General features: G+C 44.6%; 1 protein-coding gene across 1 annotated transcript in view; it reads right to left on the reverse strand.

Moving 5' to 3' along the window:
- The window catches only part of MAP2K6 (mitogen-activated protein kinase kinase 6), a 77,835-nt gene extending 60,882 nt beyond the window's left edge, over window positions 1–16,953 (reverse strand). The window contains exon 1 of the mRNA XM_077328348.1: window positions 16,682–16,953. Coding sequence (XP_077184463.1) covers window positions 16,682–16,697 — 16 coding nt within the window. The 5' untranslated portion in view covers window positions 16,698–16,953. The remainder of the gene's footprint in view (window positions 1–16,681) is intronic.
- Between the last annotated feature and the right edge of the window lie 28 nt (window positions 16,954–16,981).

Genomic DNA, 16,981 nt, shown 5'->3' on the forward strand with positions numbered 1-16,981 from the left:
GTATTGGCTCCATCAGACATGCACACATGCATGAGCGCGCGCACACACATATGCACTGTAGCTACCACCTCCTTCAGCCTGAAACCAGGAGCCTGGCTCCCTTGTTCTTTCCCACTACTCAGTTCCTTGTTCTCCTGACTAGACACATGGGCCCAGGGCCATTGGTGGGAGGCCCTGGAGGTACAGAAGGAGCACTCAGCTGTGGAGGTGAGGGCATGGCGATGGCAGAGTTCCCCTTCTCTGTGGGGGCTGGAACTGACTGATCTGATTGGTGCTGGATCCTGGGCCTCCTTGAGGACCTCAGAGGATGGCCCTACAACATCCCTACTCTGGAAGTTGCCTCCAGGGCATGGAAAAATCAGGGAGGGCATTCTGGGGGGTTGATCAGGCTGCAAGTGTAAGGTTCCTGGCTCCACAGCTGGTGGTAGTTGAGTCCATGATACTTACCATAGTGCACTTTGATGCAACAGCTACCAACCATGACTGAGGTGTCACCACTCGCATGATGGCTTCTGCTCCAGGTAGACCCTCCTACACTGCCTTTTCATGAGGGCCACCTTTGGCTATGAGGGCTGGGGTGTGCCTCGAGTTGGACCAAAGCAATCATGCCACCACTTGAGAGTAGCCATCTCCATCCAAGTGACATGTACCAGTGCATTCCAACACCATGCACCAGAAGGTACAGTGCTGGTAGGTGGCAGAGCCACTCCTGGCAATTGCAAAGGCAACAGTCACATGCTCCACCACCAACCTGTATATCAGTATCTTCTTGGCCTCAATCCAGTTAGGCTAGCAGTAGCCGTCACTGCTACCAGATACTGAAGCCATGCTACCCACACTGAGAATTATGCAGAGGCAGACTGAACCACTATGGGAAGGCACTGAGCCCATGGTCAGTCCTCTACAAGTTGACACCTGCACAGCTTTCTGGATGTCATGCTCACTAACCTACAGGAGCATATGCACCTCCCCACCAAGGAGGGGATTTAGCACCTTTTAAGGCAAAGTTCACAGCTAGGGTTGTGTGCTCCGGCGCGGTTTGGCTGCTTCGGCAATCACTGAAGCCCAAAACAGCCAGCTCCACAGCGCAGAGGAGAAAGGCAGCAATACCACCGGCATGCAAGCCAGTGCCCCTCCCCTCCTGTGATGCCTCAAGTCCAAACCAGCACCAATTTGAGGGAGGTCTTCTTCAGCTGCTTCAAGGAAATCTACTTCTGCAAGGGAAAGGTTTCAGCCAATAGTCATATCTTATTTGTGGCACCATGTTGTTCCTGTATTTTTTGTAACTGTTGGGTTTTAATGGGGATTTTACTGGGTTTTTATTGTACTGGATTGCTGTGTAATCCACCATGAGCCAGCTTGCTGGGAATGGCAGGGAACAAACTGAATAAAGAAAAATGCATCCTTGCTCAGGATTCAGCTGGGAATTCCCAGCTACTGCTGCTTTCTGTGCTGGGGGAGCCCTACCAATTGGCAAGGGAAGCAGGTGAGTGCACAGACACCACCTTAGGCCCTCTTATGCAGCAGCTGCCGCAAGTGCTCCCCCCACACACACACCTAACTGCTTGATGTGTAAGGACAATGGCTAGGTGTGGGGGAGCACTGCTTGCCCCCGGACTGCCAGGTTTGGGAGCAGGAGATGCTGTGGTTCAGTGTATTTGTTGTTTGTCCCAGAGAGAAAGGGGACTGGGGAAAGGGTGGCTTGCTTACTTGTTTATGCATGACAGCCCCTGCAGATCTGGGAAGAGGAAATTGGGTACCTGTTGGAAGAGATCAGCCATGTACTGTGGATTTTACTCTTCTGGTAGTGTGTATCTTCCAAGTGCTTATCCAGAGGTGCTCTGTACCCTCTCTGACTTTTCCCTAACCCCAAGGTGGGTCTGCACCTGTTCTATCAGAGAGTGTCCCATGCCACACACCCTATCTTGTGAGAAGGGGCGACCTACAAGTAGCATTTGTAGGGAAGGGGGGCTGTAATTGGGTGCTGGGGAGTGGCATGGCTATCATGGGGAAGAGTGTGATTGGGCCCACCCTTAGTCAGTATCCTGAGATCTTGGATTCCAAAGGGCATGGCTAGAGTAATGTATAGGGAAGAGAGATTTTCATTTAAGATGAAAATGTCCTACAGAATCTAAATTGTACAAAATTTTTCTTCAGTGCATATTCCTAGTCCACAATGTCTTTTCACCCATGCATTTTGGAAAATGGATCTCTGTAGATATTTTACTTTGGTTAAACATTTCAATTGATTGGACATAACCAAGTGGTATGTTTTTCTGTTCCCTCTGAAACTCAATCCTGACAGTCACACACCAGTTTTACTTCACCATCTTTTCATCAGGAAACACTTCTGATTTACTGGGCTTAGACAATTTCAAACAATCCTTCAAGACAGACCTGGAGTTCTTCTGAAATAAATAATCTCCAGACTATAGAGACCAGTTGCCCTGGAGATCAGAATCTAAGATAGCCAGTTTGGTGTAGTGGTTAGGAGTGCAGACTTTTAATCTGGCATGCCGGGTTCGATTCTGCACTCCCCCACATGCAGCCAGCTGGGTGACCTTGGGCTCGCCACAGCATTGAGAAAGCTGTTCTGACTGAGCAGTAATATCAGGGCTCTCTTAGCCTCACCCATCTCACAGGGTGTCTGTTGTGGGGAGAGGAAAGGGAAGGCAACTGTGAGCCGCTTCGAGCCTCCTTTGGGTAAAGTGGTATATACATATTCAAGAGGACTGAACTCTATTGCCATAGACAGCACTGAAGTTGTGGCCAGAAGCATTGTAGGAGCCTCTTTGGGGCAGCCTAAAGCAAAGGATATTTATGGGTTTTGATTTGAGACAAAGATAGGGGTGTGTACAGTATATGGGATGGCGTATATAAAGGGAGGTAGCTGGAAGTCAGCTAAAAGAATGAGGATTGCAGGCAGCACACCTACTGATGCTGTCATTTCTTCATGCTGTCTTAATATTCAAAGGGGTACCCATCTCATCCTGTACTGCAAATGGGCAACTTTTCCATCACTGGAATTTGATCCCACTCTCCATCTGCCAGTGTCTGCGCAAGTAAAATATAAAAATCTATTTCTGTTAAATGAGCAGATGCTTGTTTGTTATTGGGTTTTATTATATGTTTTAATTCTAATGCTGTCTGCAATTGTGTTTCAAAGTGTTCCAATAGCAAAAGGATGCTTTATAAATTAATAGATGTCAAGGTGCATATGCGTCAACAAGTGTAGATCAGTGAATCAGTCTCCAAGGATGTTGTCTCAATTACTTCTTCCAGAAAGTCATACAATCTAACGGTAGCCTATATGGTAGGATGACCTCCAACAGCCAATAGTTTTTCAAAAGATGGTAAACCTGAGGTGTCACATGTTCTCTCTCCTCTTTCACACTCCATTACAGGAAATCCTGCAAAAATCCTTATTCTATTCATCATTCAGTCAACACTGATACATGTTTTCCTCCCATTTGACAGGGTTCATATCCTGGTAATTCCATTCAATTTCCTGATGCAATCAAGAGTCAAAACCCTGCCTCCACAAGCTTCTGCCATTTCCTCCATGTCCCTTTGATTTTGTATTATTGATTCATGTAGCTGCGAATGTAGCAGGGGGGGGGAAATGTTTGGTTCAGGTTTTGACCAACTTCTATAGGACTATTCTCTGTTGTGCTTTTAAAACTATTTCTCCCAATTAGTGTTGTATCAATTTGTCCTTGGAGCACACCTGTAGCCATTAGCTCAACATCAAAAAAGCACTGTTGTCATGATTCATAAGAGCCAATTCAAAGATTTTTCCTTTCCAAAATCACTTCATAGAATCATAGTATTGAAAGAGACATCTAGGGTAATCTAGACCAACCCCCTGCACAATGTAGGAACTCACAAATGCCTGCCTACCCACAGTGACCCCAATTCTATGCCTAAGTGATTCCCCACCACCACCAAAAAATCTCCAGAATCCAGCCTGGCCTGGAGGAAATTCACCTACCTTCCCACAATAAAGGTAAAGATAAAGGTATCCCCTGTGCAAGCACTGGGTCATGTCTGACCCTTGGGGTGATGCACTCTAGTGTTTTCGTGGCAGACTCAATATGGGGTGGTTTGCCAGTGCCTTCCCCAGTCATTACCGTTTTACCCCCCAGCAAGCTGGGTACTTATTTTACCGACCTCTGAAGGATGGAAGGCTGAGTCAGCCTTGAGCCGGCTGCTGGGATTGAACTCCCAGCCTCATGGGCAGAGCTTCAGAGAGCATGTCTGCTGCCTTACCACTCTGCGCCACAAGAGTAATTCCCTGGGAAGGGCCACAAGAGACAGACACTGGCACATCCCTTCATGCCCACCCACTCACAATCTGCCTAAGTTCATAAAACCAGCTGTCAGATGACAATCTAGCCTCTGCTTACAATCTTCCAAAGGAGAACTCACCTTCTTTGGAAGTTTTTAAGCAGAGGCATAGTCATCTTACAGAAATGCTGGTCTTATGAACTTATATCATATGCTATAACTGCACAAATTTTCACACAGACAACTGGAGTCAGAAGACCTCTAGTCAAGGATTCATTAGTTTGCACAGTCCAAAGTAATCCCTGACTGAGTCCACATGTTGTCTACCTGGAAATGAGGGATGTATTCCAGGTAGTACCTGCCATGGATGAAAGTCTCTTCACCATTCTATGAGCATTCTTGATCATCCAGGGTGAGATGTGACACAGTATTTATTAGCCAATAAGATCCCCAAAATAACAGAGTTGCAAAAATTTTAGCTGCTCTTTTCTTGAGATTCAGATACACTGACTGAGACCTTGATTATGTCATTGCAAGAGAGGTGATAGCTGTTCCTGAGACTATTTTCTTCTTCTTTTCAGTAAAGGTGGGTAATAAAAAGAGAATGCACCTTTTTTATCTCACCCTATTATAGTCCTGGTATTCTGTACATCATCTTGTGCATTTTGTTATTACATAATAACCTGCAAGATCTCATCCTCTCATATAACCCGAAGAGAATGTTAAGTTCTCAGGTGTCAAGCCTGCTGGAGATTCCCAGCCTGAAACACGCCCAGTTGTCAGCAACAAGGACTAGGGCGTTTCGATTGGAATGCCCTTCCAGTGGAAGTTCATGCCCTGCTGTCTCTTTCGCAGTTCTTCAGAGCTTGTAAAACCAGACATCCTAGGGAGGAGGGCTCTCTGACCTCTTATTAATGATTCTGATGCTCAGTTTTAGGTGGTCACCATGGTGGGTAGGTTGGGTGGGAATGGATTGTAATGCTTTTGTTGTTATTGTATTTATGTTCAGCCATGGATTTAAGATTTTGTAAACTGCCTGGAGCCCACCTTTAGCTGGGATGGATGGAGTAAAAATCTAAGGAATAAATATAAAAAATATATAAACTGAAGTATGAGTGGCATTCCTCAGAAGCATGCTTGTAAGTGGCATTATGATTATGCTTACTTCTGTCTTATGGATGTAAATTGTGCCTCTTACCGGTAGATCATGTGGCTTTTTAATAGCAAGAAATTGTATGTCTGTGTATTCTGAATCCTGGCTACTTTTAGTCATTGCACTACTGCTTAGGAAATTATTTTGTTGTTGTATCTTTTGAAACTGAACTGCTTGTATTATTTAATTTTTAAACCACTCAGAGGACTTCTTAGGATATGAGAGGTCTGTCAAACTCTTAATTAAAAAGTGTCTACTCGGGTGTAGAACTAGATCTTTTCCCAGTGGAGATAATTCACAGCGCTGAATGATTTGAGAAAGCAACTGATAAGAGACTAACCTTGCTATCCTAAAAACACTTGGTGATCCCAGGAAAGAACCCCATTCAAGAGACCTGAGTTGGATTCTGACTCAACTTGTTTAGGCTTGCTCAGGTGTACTCCGAATCCTACTGGGGTCTGTTGATTTGGGCACCCTTCCATGAAAGTATTCTTAGGATTGCCCTACAAATTACATACAAACATGTCTGAACTTGTCCAAGTATGCTAGGATTGTGCATGTAAACTGTCTAGCGGTGTGTACCAAGAAAAATTCAGTACTTTTTGAATTCAGCCTGAATTGATATAGGGATTTGGATTTGGGTGATTCAGGTACAGCCAAATAAATTTGACTCTGTTATAACTTATAGGGCTATTAAAATTATAGGGCTAAAATAGTCCATTTTAGTGGAGGTTTTAATGGGTTTTTAGCTGGATTTTGTAAACCGCCACGAGCCTTTGGGAGTGGTGGTCAATAAATTGAATGAATGAATGAATGAATGAATGAATGAATGAATGAATGAATGAATGAATGAATGAATGATTTGGGTGATTCGGGTACAGCCAAATAAATTTGACTCCATTGTAACTTATAGGGCTATTAAAATTATAGGGCTAAAATAGTCCATTTTAGCGGGGGGGGGGGTTAATGGGATTTAATGGGTTTCTAGCTGGCCTTGGTTGTAGGGTTGAGGTAGATGCACACAATTTATGGTATAGCTGCTGAGGCATCTCCTGAAAAGAACCCCAAAATTTCAAAAAGATTGGACTAGGTGGTCCAGTTCTACAGCCACCCAAAAAGGATGCCCCATTTAACCACCATTGATTCCTATAGTGGGGGGAAAGAGCTAAGCAACACAAGCCCATAGAATCTCTGTAGTAAAATTGAAGGGGGGGAGCTTTTTGCAAAACCACTCCAGCAGGTGGAGCACTAAATTGCCAATCAGAACCAGTGCCACTGTGGTAGTGGTAGTGCCAACAGGATCAAGTTCCGACCAGAGAATCTCTGGATTGAGGGGGAGGTGGCATTTCTACAGGGACAGCAGAACTACTGTAGTGTACTGGACCTCAGTAGCAGAAGCCTGTGGCACCTTAACAGTGAACAGCAGAACAACTCAAGAGTCCATTCAGCCTAGTAGTGAGGGCAGAGGAACCGGTGCCATACCATGGCAAATGCCAGCTCAACACAGTCCACTGAGGAGGAGGGGACTAGCAAGGATGGCAATGCCTCCAGTGCTCACCTACGCCCAGTTCCCATCCAAGCCAGCTGTAGAACAACCCACTACAATATGGGACCAGTGCACTGACTGACCCAACATCCACAACCAACCAGTGCCACACTAGAGAATCCAAGCAGGGTCTTTTTTTAGATTCAAGGGCAGTAGAAGCCAAGCAGAACACTCAAAACTGACACTTTTGCCATCCCATATGAACTAGTCAAGCACAGTACAGAAGAAGTCCACTTATGCTTTGCCTTCTCCCAAACCCAAAGGGCCAGAGAACCCTTATACAACATTGACCTAGGGAGAGCCTCAGAAAGTGACAGGGAGGGGGATCCATCCTGATCCTCCTTTCTCAGCAGAAGCTGTTCTTTTTCAGCTTGTACATGTTTTTGGTTGCCACACGTTTCCTCTGGAAGGAAATCCCTTGTTGTTAGTTGTTCAATTTTTCACTTTCTAGTTTTTGTATGATGTATGTCTGTTATATGTTTTTTTTCATATATATATTTCATATATTACATAATTTTAATATTTTGGGGGATGTTAGCTCTTTTGAGTGGGCACCTCTTTTCTTTTTTGCTTAGTGATTATGTTTGACTTGGTTTTCATGTGATTTTGATTGCACTGCTATGTAATTTATTCTCTACATAACTGGAGGAAACAGGATAAATACTAAAGTAATCTTATATTTGGTGTAGTTTGGTGTAGTGGTTAGGAGTGCGGACTTCTAATCTGGCATGCTGGGTTCGATTCTGCACTCCCCCACATGCAGCCAGCTCGGTGACCTTGGGCTCGCCACGGCACTGATAAAACTGTTCTGACCGAGCAGTGATATTAGCGCTCTCTCAGCCTCACCCACCTCACAGGGTGTCTGTTGTGGGGAGAGGAAAGAGAAGGCGACTGTAAACTGCTTTGAGCCTCCTTCGGGTAGAGAAAAGCGGCATATAATAACCAACTCTTCTTCTATTCTAGGTGGCCACTCTTTGGATACATAGATCTGCTGACTGGAGCTGTAAACAGGCAAGACAGGACTTTCTACAAAACTGAAAAGGGCCCCAGATTTGAAGAAAAATGTAAAGGGCTTTAAAAAACAAAAAAGATGATAAAAGGTGCACCTGTAGCTTTATGGAACAGATTCTTCCAGTTGCTCTTGCTAGGCAACCATAGTATTCCAGGCTACATTTCAGTGAATAAAAGGCAGGAGGCGGGACAGGGTCCTTTTCATGCTTCTTTTGGCCTTTTAGGGAAGATTTATTGGGGCCAGGACTAGCTATAGTTGCCAAACCCCAGCTGGAGATTTTGTGGTGGAGTCTGTGGAGGATAGGGTTTGGAGCAGGGAGATGTTTCAGCTGGATATAATGCAATAGAGTCTACCTCCAAAGCAGCCATTCTTTCCAGAGGGGCAGATCTGTGTTGTCTGGAATACACTGTAATTTTGGGAGTGCTCCAGATCCTACATGGAGGTTGGCAACCCAAGTCATGGAGGACCTCTAAGTGATTTGATACCCCTGATTTGCATGACTCAATTATGCCTGGCTTCTTGCTTCTGTTCAACAGCTGGCACTCTATGAAAACCAGTGTAGTTCATCATTTGTGCTCCAGAGCAGGGTCTGAGAGTCCCATGTTCAAATCTCCATTTTGTTGTGGAAGCTCATTGGGTGATTTTGGTCTAGTCACGTACTTTAAGTCTAACCTATCTCATAGGGTGGTTATTTGAATATAAAGGAGAGGGGAATAATGCAAGCTTCTTGGTCCTTAGTTTGTAGAAAAATGGGGGATAACCAAAGTAAATAAATAGAATAATAGTTAAAGATGGGAGGAAGATAAAATGTAGGTTGGTGAATGGCCGAGGAGAATGGGGTAGGAAACTTGAGCACCATACAACTGGGCCACAGATTTCTTAGGCAAAGGCTGCTGTGAGAGAAGGTTGAGACAGAAGGACAGGTAAAAGTGGGTTGTCTGTTGTCTGGGAAGGAGACTGGACTACCAACTCCAGGTTAGGAAATTCCTAAAGATTTGGGAGCTGGAGTATGCGGAGGGTGGGATTTGAGGAGGGGAAGGACCGCAAAGGGACTTAATGCCCTAGACTTTACCTTCCAAAGCAGTCAGTTCCAGGAGAACTACGGTTACCAACCTTTGGGAGGGGACAGCAGCTGGAAATTACCCAGAATTACAACTGAAAGCCAGTTCTTTTCAACTTAGATTTTAGTGTCAATATAGTCTAATATTGGCCTCCATCTTCTTCTGTATTCCAGTGTTGATTTGTTGTTTAACAAATAGGTATATTTTGCCACTGTCCTATATTCTGTCAATTTATTCAACCAATCTGTAATATCTGGTGCTTTTCCCCATCTGATTTATTTATTTTATTCATATTTATATACTGTCCTCCCCGAAGGCTCAGGGTGGTTTACATAGAACTGAAAAGTATACATGGAACCATACATATAATAACTATAACATTAATATTACTAACTGACTAGATATTAAGCCCGCTGTACCCAAAATACAGCAGGCATTGCGGGGTGGGTGGATGGAGGGGTAGAAGAAGAAAGAAAGAAAGAAAGAAAGAAAGAAAGAAAGAAAGAAAGAAAGAAAGAAAGAAAGAAAGAAAGAAAGAAAGAAAGAAAGAAAGAAAGAAAGAAAGAAAGAAAGAAAGAAAGAAAGAAAGAAAGAAAGAAAGAGGCAGATAGGTGTGAGAAATGGAGGGAGGGAGGGAGGGAGGGAGGGAGGGAGGGAGGGAAGGAAGGAAGGAAGGAAGGAAGGAAGGAAGGAAGGAAGGAAGGAAGGAAGGAAGGAAGGAAGGAAGGAAGGAAGGAAGGGCAAAGTGAATACTGGGAGGAAGACAGGAAGGGAGATAGGTGGGTGGGCTGCAAGAGAACGGGGCAGGGGTGGGAGGAAGGATTTAAGGTTCCTTTGGGGGATGGGAAGGTAGCGATGGGTGGGTGGGGCGGGGAAGCGGCGGCAGAGGTAGCGGGGAGGGGGGCGGTAGATGGCTCGGGGTTCGTGCGGGGCAAGGAATCGGCGGCAGACAGTAGCAGGGAGGGGGTGGCGGGCTGTGTAGATGGCACAGGGTTCGTGCGGGGCGTGGAAGCGGCAGCCGAGGGCTGCGGGGAAGTGGTGTGGCAGCCTGTGTAGATGGCACGGGGTTCATGGGGGGCGTGAAAACGGCAGGGGAGGGTATTGGGGAGGGGGAGGGCGGGCAGGTGCTTACCTGGCTTGTCGGCGGCTAACCGCAAAATGGCGGCTGTCAGCCGAAGGTGGGCCAGGTTGGGGGGTGGGCGGCTCGGGAGGCGGGCTGACAAGCAGAGGGCACAATCAGCTGGTGCTTCACACCAGCCGATTGGACTCTCCGCTTGTCATTGGGGAATGCAAGGGACAATCGTTGCCCCCCCATCCCAGACCGAGCCCTCCCACACAGTCCTTAGCCTTTTATTTATACCGCTCCCATGGAGCAGTGTAAAGATAATAACAAGGTAACAGTATAACATTAAATAATAGTGATACAAACAGGTCCAGGAGTCTTGGTGGATTTTGATGCACAAAGCTTCCTAGCAACTGTTACTATATATTTTACAATCTCATTATACATTTTAGTATTATTTGATACCGTATATAATAACATACACTCTGGATCCAACGAAAATTTAACTTCCAGTATCTTTTGCCTCTCATCATGGATCATAACCTAATACTTTCTGCTTTCTACCAGGTCCACCACATATGATAGAATGGGGCATTTATATTTTAACATTTTCAATATTTACCATTGTAGCTCCTATTAATTTTTGCAATAGCTTTAGAGACAATCTATCATCTAAAAACATTTTATACCAATTTTCTTTAAACATTTGACATTTGGTAAGTTTCAACTCATTGACCTACAATCCCCCCGATTGATCTAAACATATTCTATCCAACATTTCAAGCCCATTTTATCATACAATCTTTAATTTGTTATTTTTCAGTCATATTGCAGCGAGGCCAAAGGGGACAGAAGTATAGTTAAACATGTTAGAGCCTTGTCTGAAACTGAGAAACTTTCTATGTGAAGGGTGGATAGAAATATATAAAAATAAGCATCCTTAAGGTGTAGAACTGCAAACCTATCTCCAATTGATAAGAACAAGGGAGACCATACAAAACTTTGAAATTTTTATAAACATGTTTAACAGTCATAATTCCAAAACTGATCTTAGATCTCCATCTTTTGGGGGGGGGGGCAAGAGCCTGGAGAAAAACCAAGAACACTAAGTGCCCTGGACTTTCAGCAACTGCTCCTGCCTGGATGAACTCCCTTAGCATAGCCATGACCTCAGGATGTCTATCATTTACTGTTAATGCTGAAATAAAACTGGTAACTTAAGCAAATTCCAGCAAATAACCTCCTGAAATGATTGCAGAAACAAAGGATTCATTAGAAATATGTCTCCAAGCTTAAGAAAAGTTGAATAGTATATCCATAAACCCTACAACTTCTGTAGCCCTAGAAGTGGGAAAGAACTCCCCTTGCACTTTTGAGGGGGGGATTAAAAGACACATTGATGATATGTGTACAGTTATTGAAATGCCTGTTGATGCTGCTGAAATTGCTGTTGGAATTGACTCTGGCCCCAGTAAAAGAGGCTAGGAAATCCATGCATTGTTGGAACTGTGGTTGCAATCCCATTGTGATTCAGAAAACATTAAAAGACTTTGCCATTGATGGTTCTTAACTTCCATCAGAACCTCATTAGTAGATTTAAAAAAGAAGGTTGTCATTAGTAAGTCATCACCTTTACATCATGTCTCAACGGGCAAAGTGGTAATACAGAGCCAGGAATGTTGCATCATTAGTACTCCAGATGCCATGGGTCAGGCAGCAACCTCCACTGAATGTTTGCCCCCATTAATTTCCTACTTATGAAGTAAAATGGCCTCAATTTGTATCATTTTTGCTGAGATACTTTTGCCCACCTGACAATCTTGAGGTACTGAGAGAGAGCAGTCAGGTGGTGGTTCCAAAAAATGGACCTGTGAGAGATCAGGATCCACAAATTGATGGTGGTTCTTCCACTTTGCAGAGTAGGCTGGAGACATGGAATACTTTTGAACCTGATCCAAGGGAAGCCAATAGAGGTGGCCTGAATTCAGTTGATGATGGCTGTCTAGTTGGGATACCAGATCCCTCATCAATGACCTCCAGAAAGGAAGCCAACCTCTCCAGAGGTGGAGACAGTCTGCGGGGAGTTTGATTCTCCTCAGGACTACTTACTAAGGCAGGCACCAGCTCTGTTCTCATAGACCTGCAACCACAGTCCCTTTTTTGTGTGTTTCACCTTCTTATGCCATTTATTATTATTATTATTATTATTATTATTATTATTATTATTATTATTATTATTATTATTATTATTATTATTATTATTTAATTTTTAGACCGCCCTTCTCCCAATAGGTCTCAGGGCGGTTTACAACATAAATAGTTATATAAATAAAAACCCCAATTAAAAGTTACATATAACATATAGCGGCGATGGTCACAATTCTGATCTTAGTTCAGCCTGGTGGAGAGAATAATGTTCAAAAGAGGGTGGCACCAATACAATAGATCTAGCCATAATCTCGATGTTAGAGATCTCAATATTGGAGGGGATCCTCTGATGGATTAGTGGGAGAGCTGCCCTGGCCTCAACCATATGCCTGGCGGAAGAGCTCCGTCTTACAGGCCCTGCGGAAAGCTGGTAGATCCCGCAGGGCCCTTAGCTCTTCTGGGAGCTCATTCCACCAGGTTGGGGCCAGGCCTGAAAAGGCGCTGGCCCGGGTCGAGGCCAGGCGAACATCCCGTGGGCCCGGGACAACCAGTAAATTCATACCCGCAGAGCGGAGTGCCCTGTGGGGGGCATAAGCAACCAAGCAGTCCCGCAGGTAGACGGGACCCAGGCCGCGTATAGCCTTAAAGGTCAATACCAACACCTTGAATCCGATTCGGAAACAGACTGGTAACCAGTGCAGATGACGAAGCACCGGCTGAATGTGGGCCCTCAAAGGTGTTCTAGTGAGGACCCTGGCAGCCGCATTTTGGACCAGCTGTAACTTCCGAATCAAAGACAAGGGAAGGCCCACGTAGAGCGAGTTAGAGAAGTCTAATCTGGAAGTGACCGTTGCATGGATCACTGTGGCCAGGTGTTCCGAGGACAGGTAGGGCGCTAGTAGCCGGGCTTGGCGAAGATGGAAAAATGCCGTCCGAGCTACATTGGTGACCTGAGCCTCCATAGAGAGGGAGGCATCAAATGTCACTCCCAAATTCCTGGCAACTAGTGCAGGTGTTAATTGCACCCCGTTCAGGCATGGGAGGCGCGCTTCCTGGTCCTGCCCTCTTCTGCCCAGCCACAGGACCTCCGTCTTGGAGGGGATGAGTTTCAGTTTGAGCCATCCAGCTACCACTTCCAAACAGCTGGCAAATGTATCCGGGGTGGAGTCCGGCTGGCCGTCCATTAGGAAGTAGAGCTGGGTGTCATCCGCATATTGGTGGCAACCCAGCCCATAGCCCCGGACCAGCTGGGCTAGAGGGCGCATATAGATGTTAAAAAGTGTGGGAGAGAGTATCGCCCCCTGCGGAACCCCACAAGGGAGCTCACAAGGGCTCGACATACTCTCCCCCATCGCAACCCTCTGCATCCGGTTCTGGAGGAAGGAGACCTAGTCAAGGGTTTGGAATATAAAGAGTTTGGTTCCACTGAGATTGGCCCTGGAGATGAAGACCTCAAAATCTTAGCTTTGTAACTGACAGAGGGATGGATTTCTGTTTAGGAAACACTGCCAATGGGGTTGACGCCATTTTGGATAGAGTCAACATTGAGAGAGTTCTTTCCCAAAGTGGGGCCTTGAGCAGACGTTCTATCTGAGTGGGCTTCTGCCATAAATTTTTGACAACTTTCAAAAGGACCCATCACATGGGCTTCCCCTAAACATAAACAGCATAATGAATGCTCATCAGAGGTGTGCACTTCTTAAGCAGGGCCCTGGACACCATAAGGAACCACAAGCCAGTAGTCAGAATTCTCTTCACCTTTGAAAACCAAAAGAAGAGGTGGTTTTTATATCCTGCTTTTCACTACCTGAAGGAGACTCAAAGTGGCTTACAATCGTCTTCCCCTCCTCTCCTCACAACAGATTCCCTGTGAGGTAGGTGGAGCTGAGAGAGCTCTGAGAGAACTGTAATTGACCCAAGGTCGCCCAGATGGCTTCATGTGGAGTGGGGAATCAAACTCAGTTCTCAAGATTCAAGTCTTGCTCATAACCACTACTCCACACTGGTTCTCAAAAAACTTGTAAGAGTGCAGAAAATCACCAGAAAATTCTCTATTAGAGCACAGTTTATGCAGAAAGTCAAAGAATTTTGTAAAGAACCAATTTCAACCGGAGTGATAGCTCAGCACTTCTAATATCACACAGCAACAAAAAAGGAACTGAAGGAAAGGGGCATCCCATCTGCAGAGTGACACATGTGGGGCAAAAGCTGCACACGTGATGTCTCTCTGAGCAGTGTACTCCCCTTTTTTAGGAGCTTGTAAGCTAGGAATAAAATGTCCACAGGGGCTGTACCAGAAGACAAAAGACGAGAGTTCCGATTATGTTTTTTTTTCAATGACACAAAATAAAATTACATGAATCTCAGAACTGGCATGTGGCCTTTACTGCAGTTTTAATCTGGCATCAGACTTCGTACACACCTCTTTTTTAAAATAAAAAAATCTCTTGGTTCCCAATTGGTCTGATCTGTGTTCTAAAGTATGGCAAAAACAGCATCCTATAAGCATATATCATTTATTCATTTTTATTGTTAAAATGCAATTTGAGTTAAATCCTATAATAAGCACTTAACTCGAACACTGAAAGTACGGGGGGGGGGGGTCAGAATGTACAGGAAGCAAAAAAATAACCCTCGAAATTTTGAAGTAGCTAATCCCCCCCCCCTTTCCTATCTGGTGTTCTACTAGGAGATAAACAAAATTGGGCATGATGCAGAAGAAACTGTAACCTGAATACTGGGTATCCTTTTTATTTGAGACAAATCCTGCAGAAAACAGGAATCTTTTTGCTGAAAAAAGAGAGGCCCTAATCACTGATTTCTGTATCTTTCCCTTCCCTCCTGCCATTACTAAATGACAGATCCCGCCCTCTGGGCTACTTACTAGATCAACATGTTGGATGAGCAACCTTAACTGAAAGCCATATTACGTAGGCATCCTTTTTGAAGCTGGGCAAAACTGACTGGACTCTTTCTGCTGGGAGCTTCCCATCGTCTTCCAATTGGCTGTGAGAAATGACTGCAGCAAATGGGGAATAAATTATACAGTTCAACTGCCACAATGTGCAAGAGTGTGTTCTTAAGAGCTTTGCAGTAGCATGGTCCTTTCAGTGAACATGGGGGAGCTCTACCTATCGTCCTTATACTTTTGCATAACTGTGATGCATCCCTCCACTCATAATTTCTATACTGAAACTCATACAGGTGGTTTTTAAACATTCATCCTGCAGCACTGTGCATAGAATGTTCAATTCTTCCCCTTCCTCCAGCCTATACATTGCTAATGCAAGAGTTTGCATTTGTAGAGAAAATTGGAAAATTCACAAAGTTGGATCAAGAGCCGCAGGTCAATTTCCCCCCTTCTCACTGGAAGGGCATAGGATGGCAACACTTGGTTTCTATTCTAATCAATGCCTCTCTACATGTTTGGTTCAGGTGGGTAGCTGTATTGGTCCGAAGCCGCAGAACAAAGTTTGAGTCCAGTGGTGCCTTTAAAACCAACCACGTTTTGCCCTTATATAAGCTTTAGTGTGCACGCACACTTCTTCTTTGGAAGATTTTGCCCAGATAAAACTTTGGTCTTAAAGGTGCCACTGAACTTGCACTTTGCTCTTTAAAAGTTTGAATGGAACCCTGTAGCCCACTCTTAAGGACAAGGGGTCCAAAATATTGTCCTTTCCCATCTGACAGTCTTAAACAAAAAGGAAAATGTTCTCCAGGTACTTTATTTATTTTTAAAGATCTACTCTGACTCTTTTCAAAACCCCAAACAGCTAATAAATCTGTACCTCTGCATGAAAACTCCACTTCCCTGCATACCTTTCATGTATCTCGCCGTAAAAGCTACACTCAGCTTGCGACGGGAGGGAGGGGGGTCTGTGGAAAATGAGCTCAGCACTGGCAATACTTTCCCATGGAAACAGAGGTATATATTCTTAGTAACTCCACTCAAGTTTCACATTACATTTTTGTATAAAGTTTGATTGAAATGTGCACGATAAATTGTCCTCAGTTTTGTCTGCATTTTACCATTTTGATGCTAGAGAGAAACTTATGCATTGGCTTCCCAATACCCTTTATCTGTCCTGATGGTGCAAAAGGCAAAATAGGTTTAGTAATCCCAGGAGAAGAATGCAAACAACGTCAGTGCACAGTTGAACTGTAAGCCCTGCCTTACAGGAACTGTGTGTGCGCGCGCCACACTCTCGCTCTCTCTCTCGCTCTCTCTGTATGTGTGTGTGTGCCTGCAAAAAAAAAAAAGCACATACTAAACAGGAAATGCAACTGAGAGCTATTCAAAGCCTCAAACTTCAAAATGCAATTGCATCCCGATAAATGCATGCATGAAATTCCAAAATGCATGAACGACTTTTTGCATATTTGCAAGGAACATAAGTCGGCGGAGCCTTACCTCTTTGCTGAGACATTTTCCCCTCTGCTTTGATGGGGGAGGGGAGCACAAAAGACTTTGCCTTCTCTCTTCAGTAGCTAGTTTTGCAACAAAGATGCAAACTGCAAGCGCTCAATCTTCATGCAACTGGAGTTTTTCTCACTCCCTACAACAGAGCTCTTTGCAGAGGAAAGAGCTGCAATTGCATACCTCAAAAACAGATTACAAAGTGAGTTTCTCTATTGCAATGGTAAGGAAGGCTCTGCTGCACCTACATGATGGGCCAGGGCTGGCAGCTAAAAGCTCCAAACTTGGATCCGA

The sequence above is a fragment of the Paroedura picta genome, chromosome 3, assembly GCF_049243985.1.
Source record: "Paroedura picta isolate Pp20150507F chromosome 3, Ppicta_v3.0, whole genome shotgun sequence".
In the NCBI taxonomy this organism is placed as follows: Eukaryota; Metazoa; Chordata; class Lepidosauria; order Squamata; family Gekkonidae; genus Paroedura; species Paroedura picta.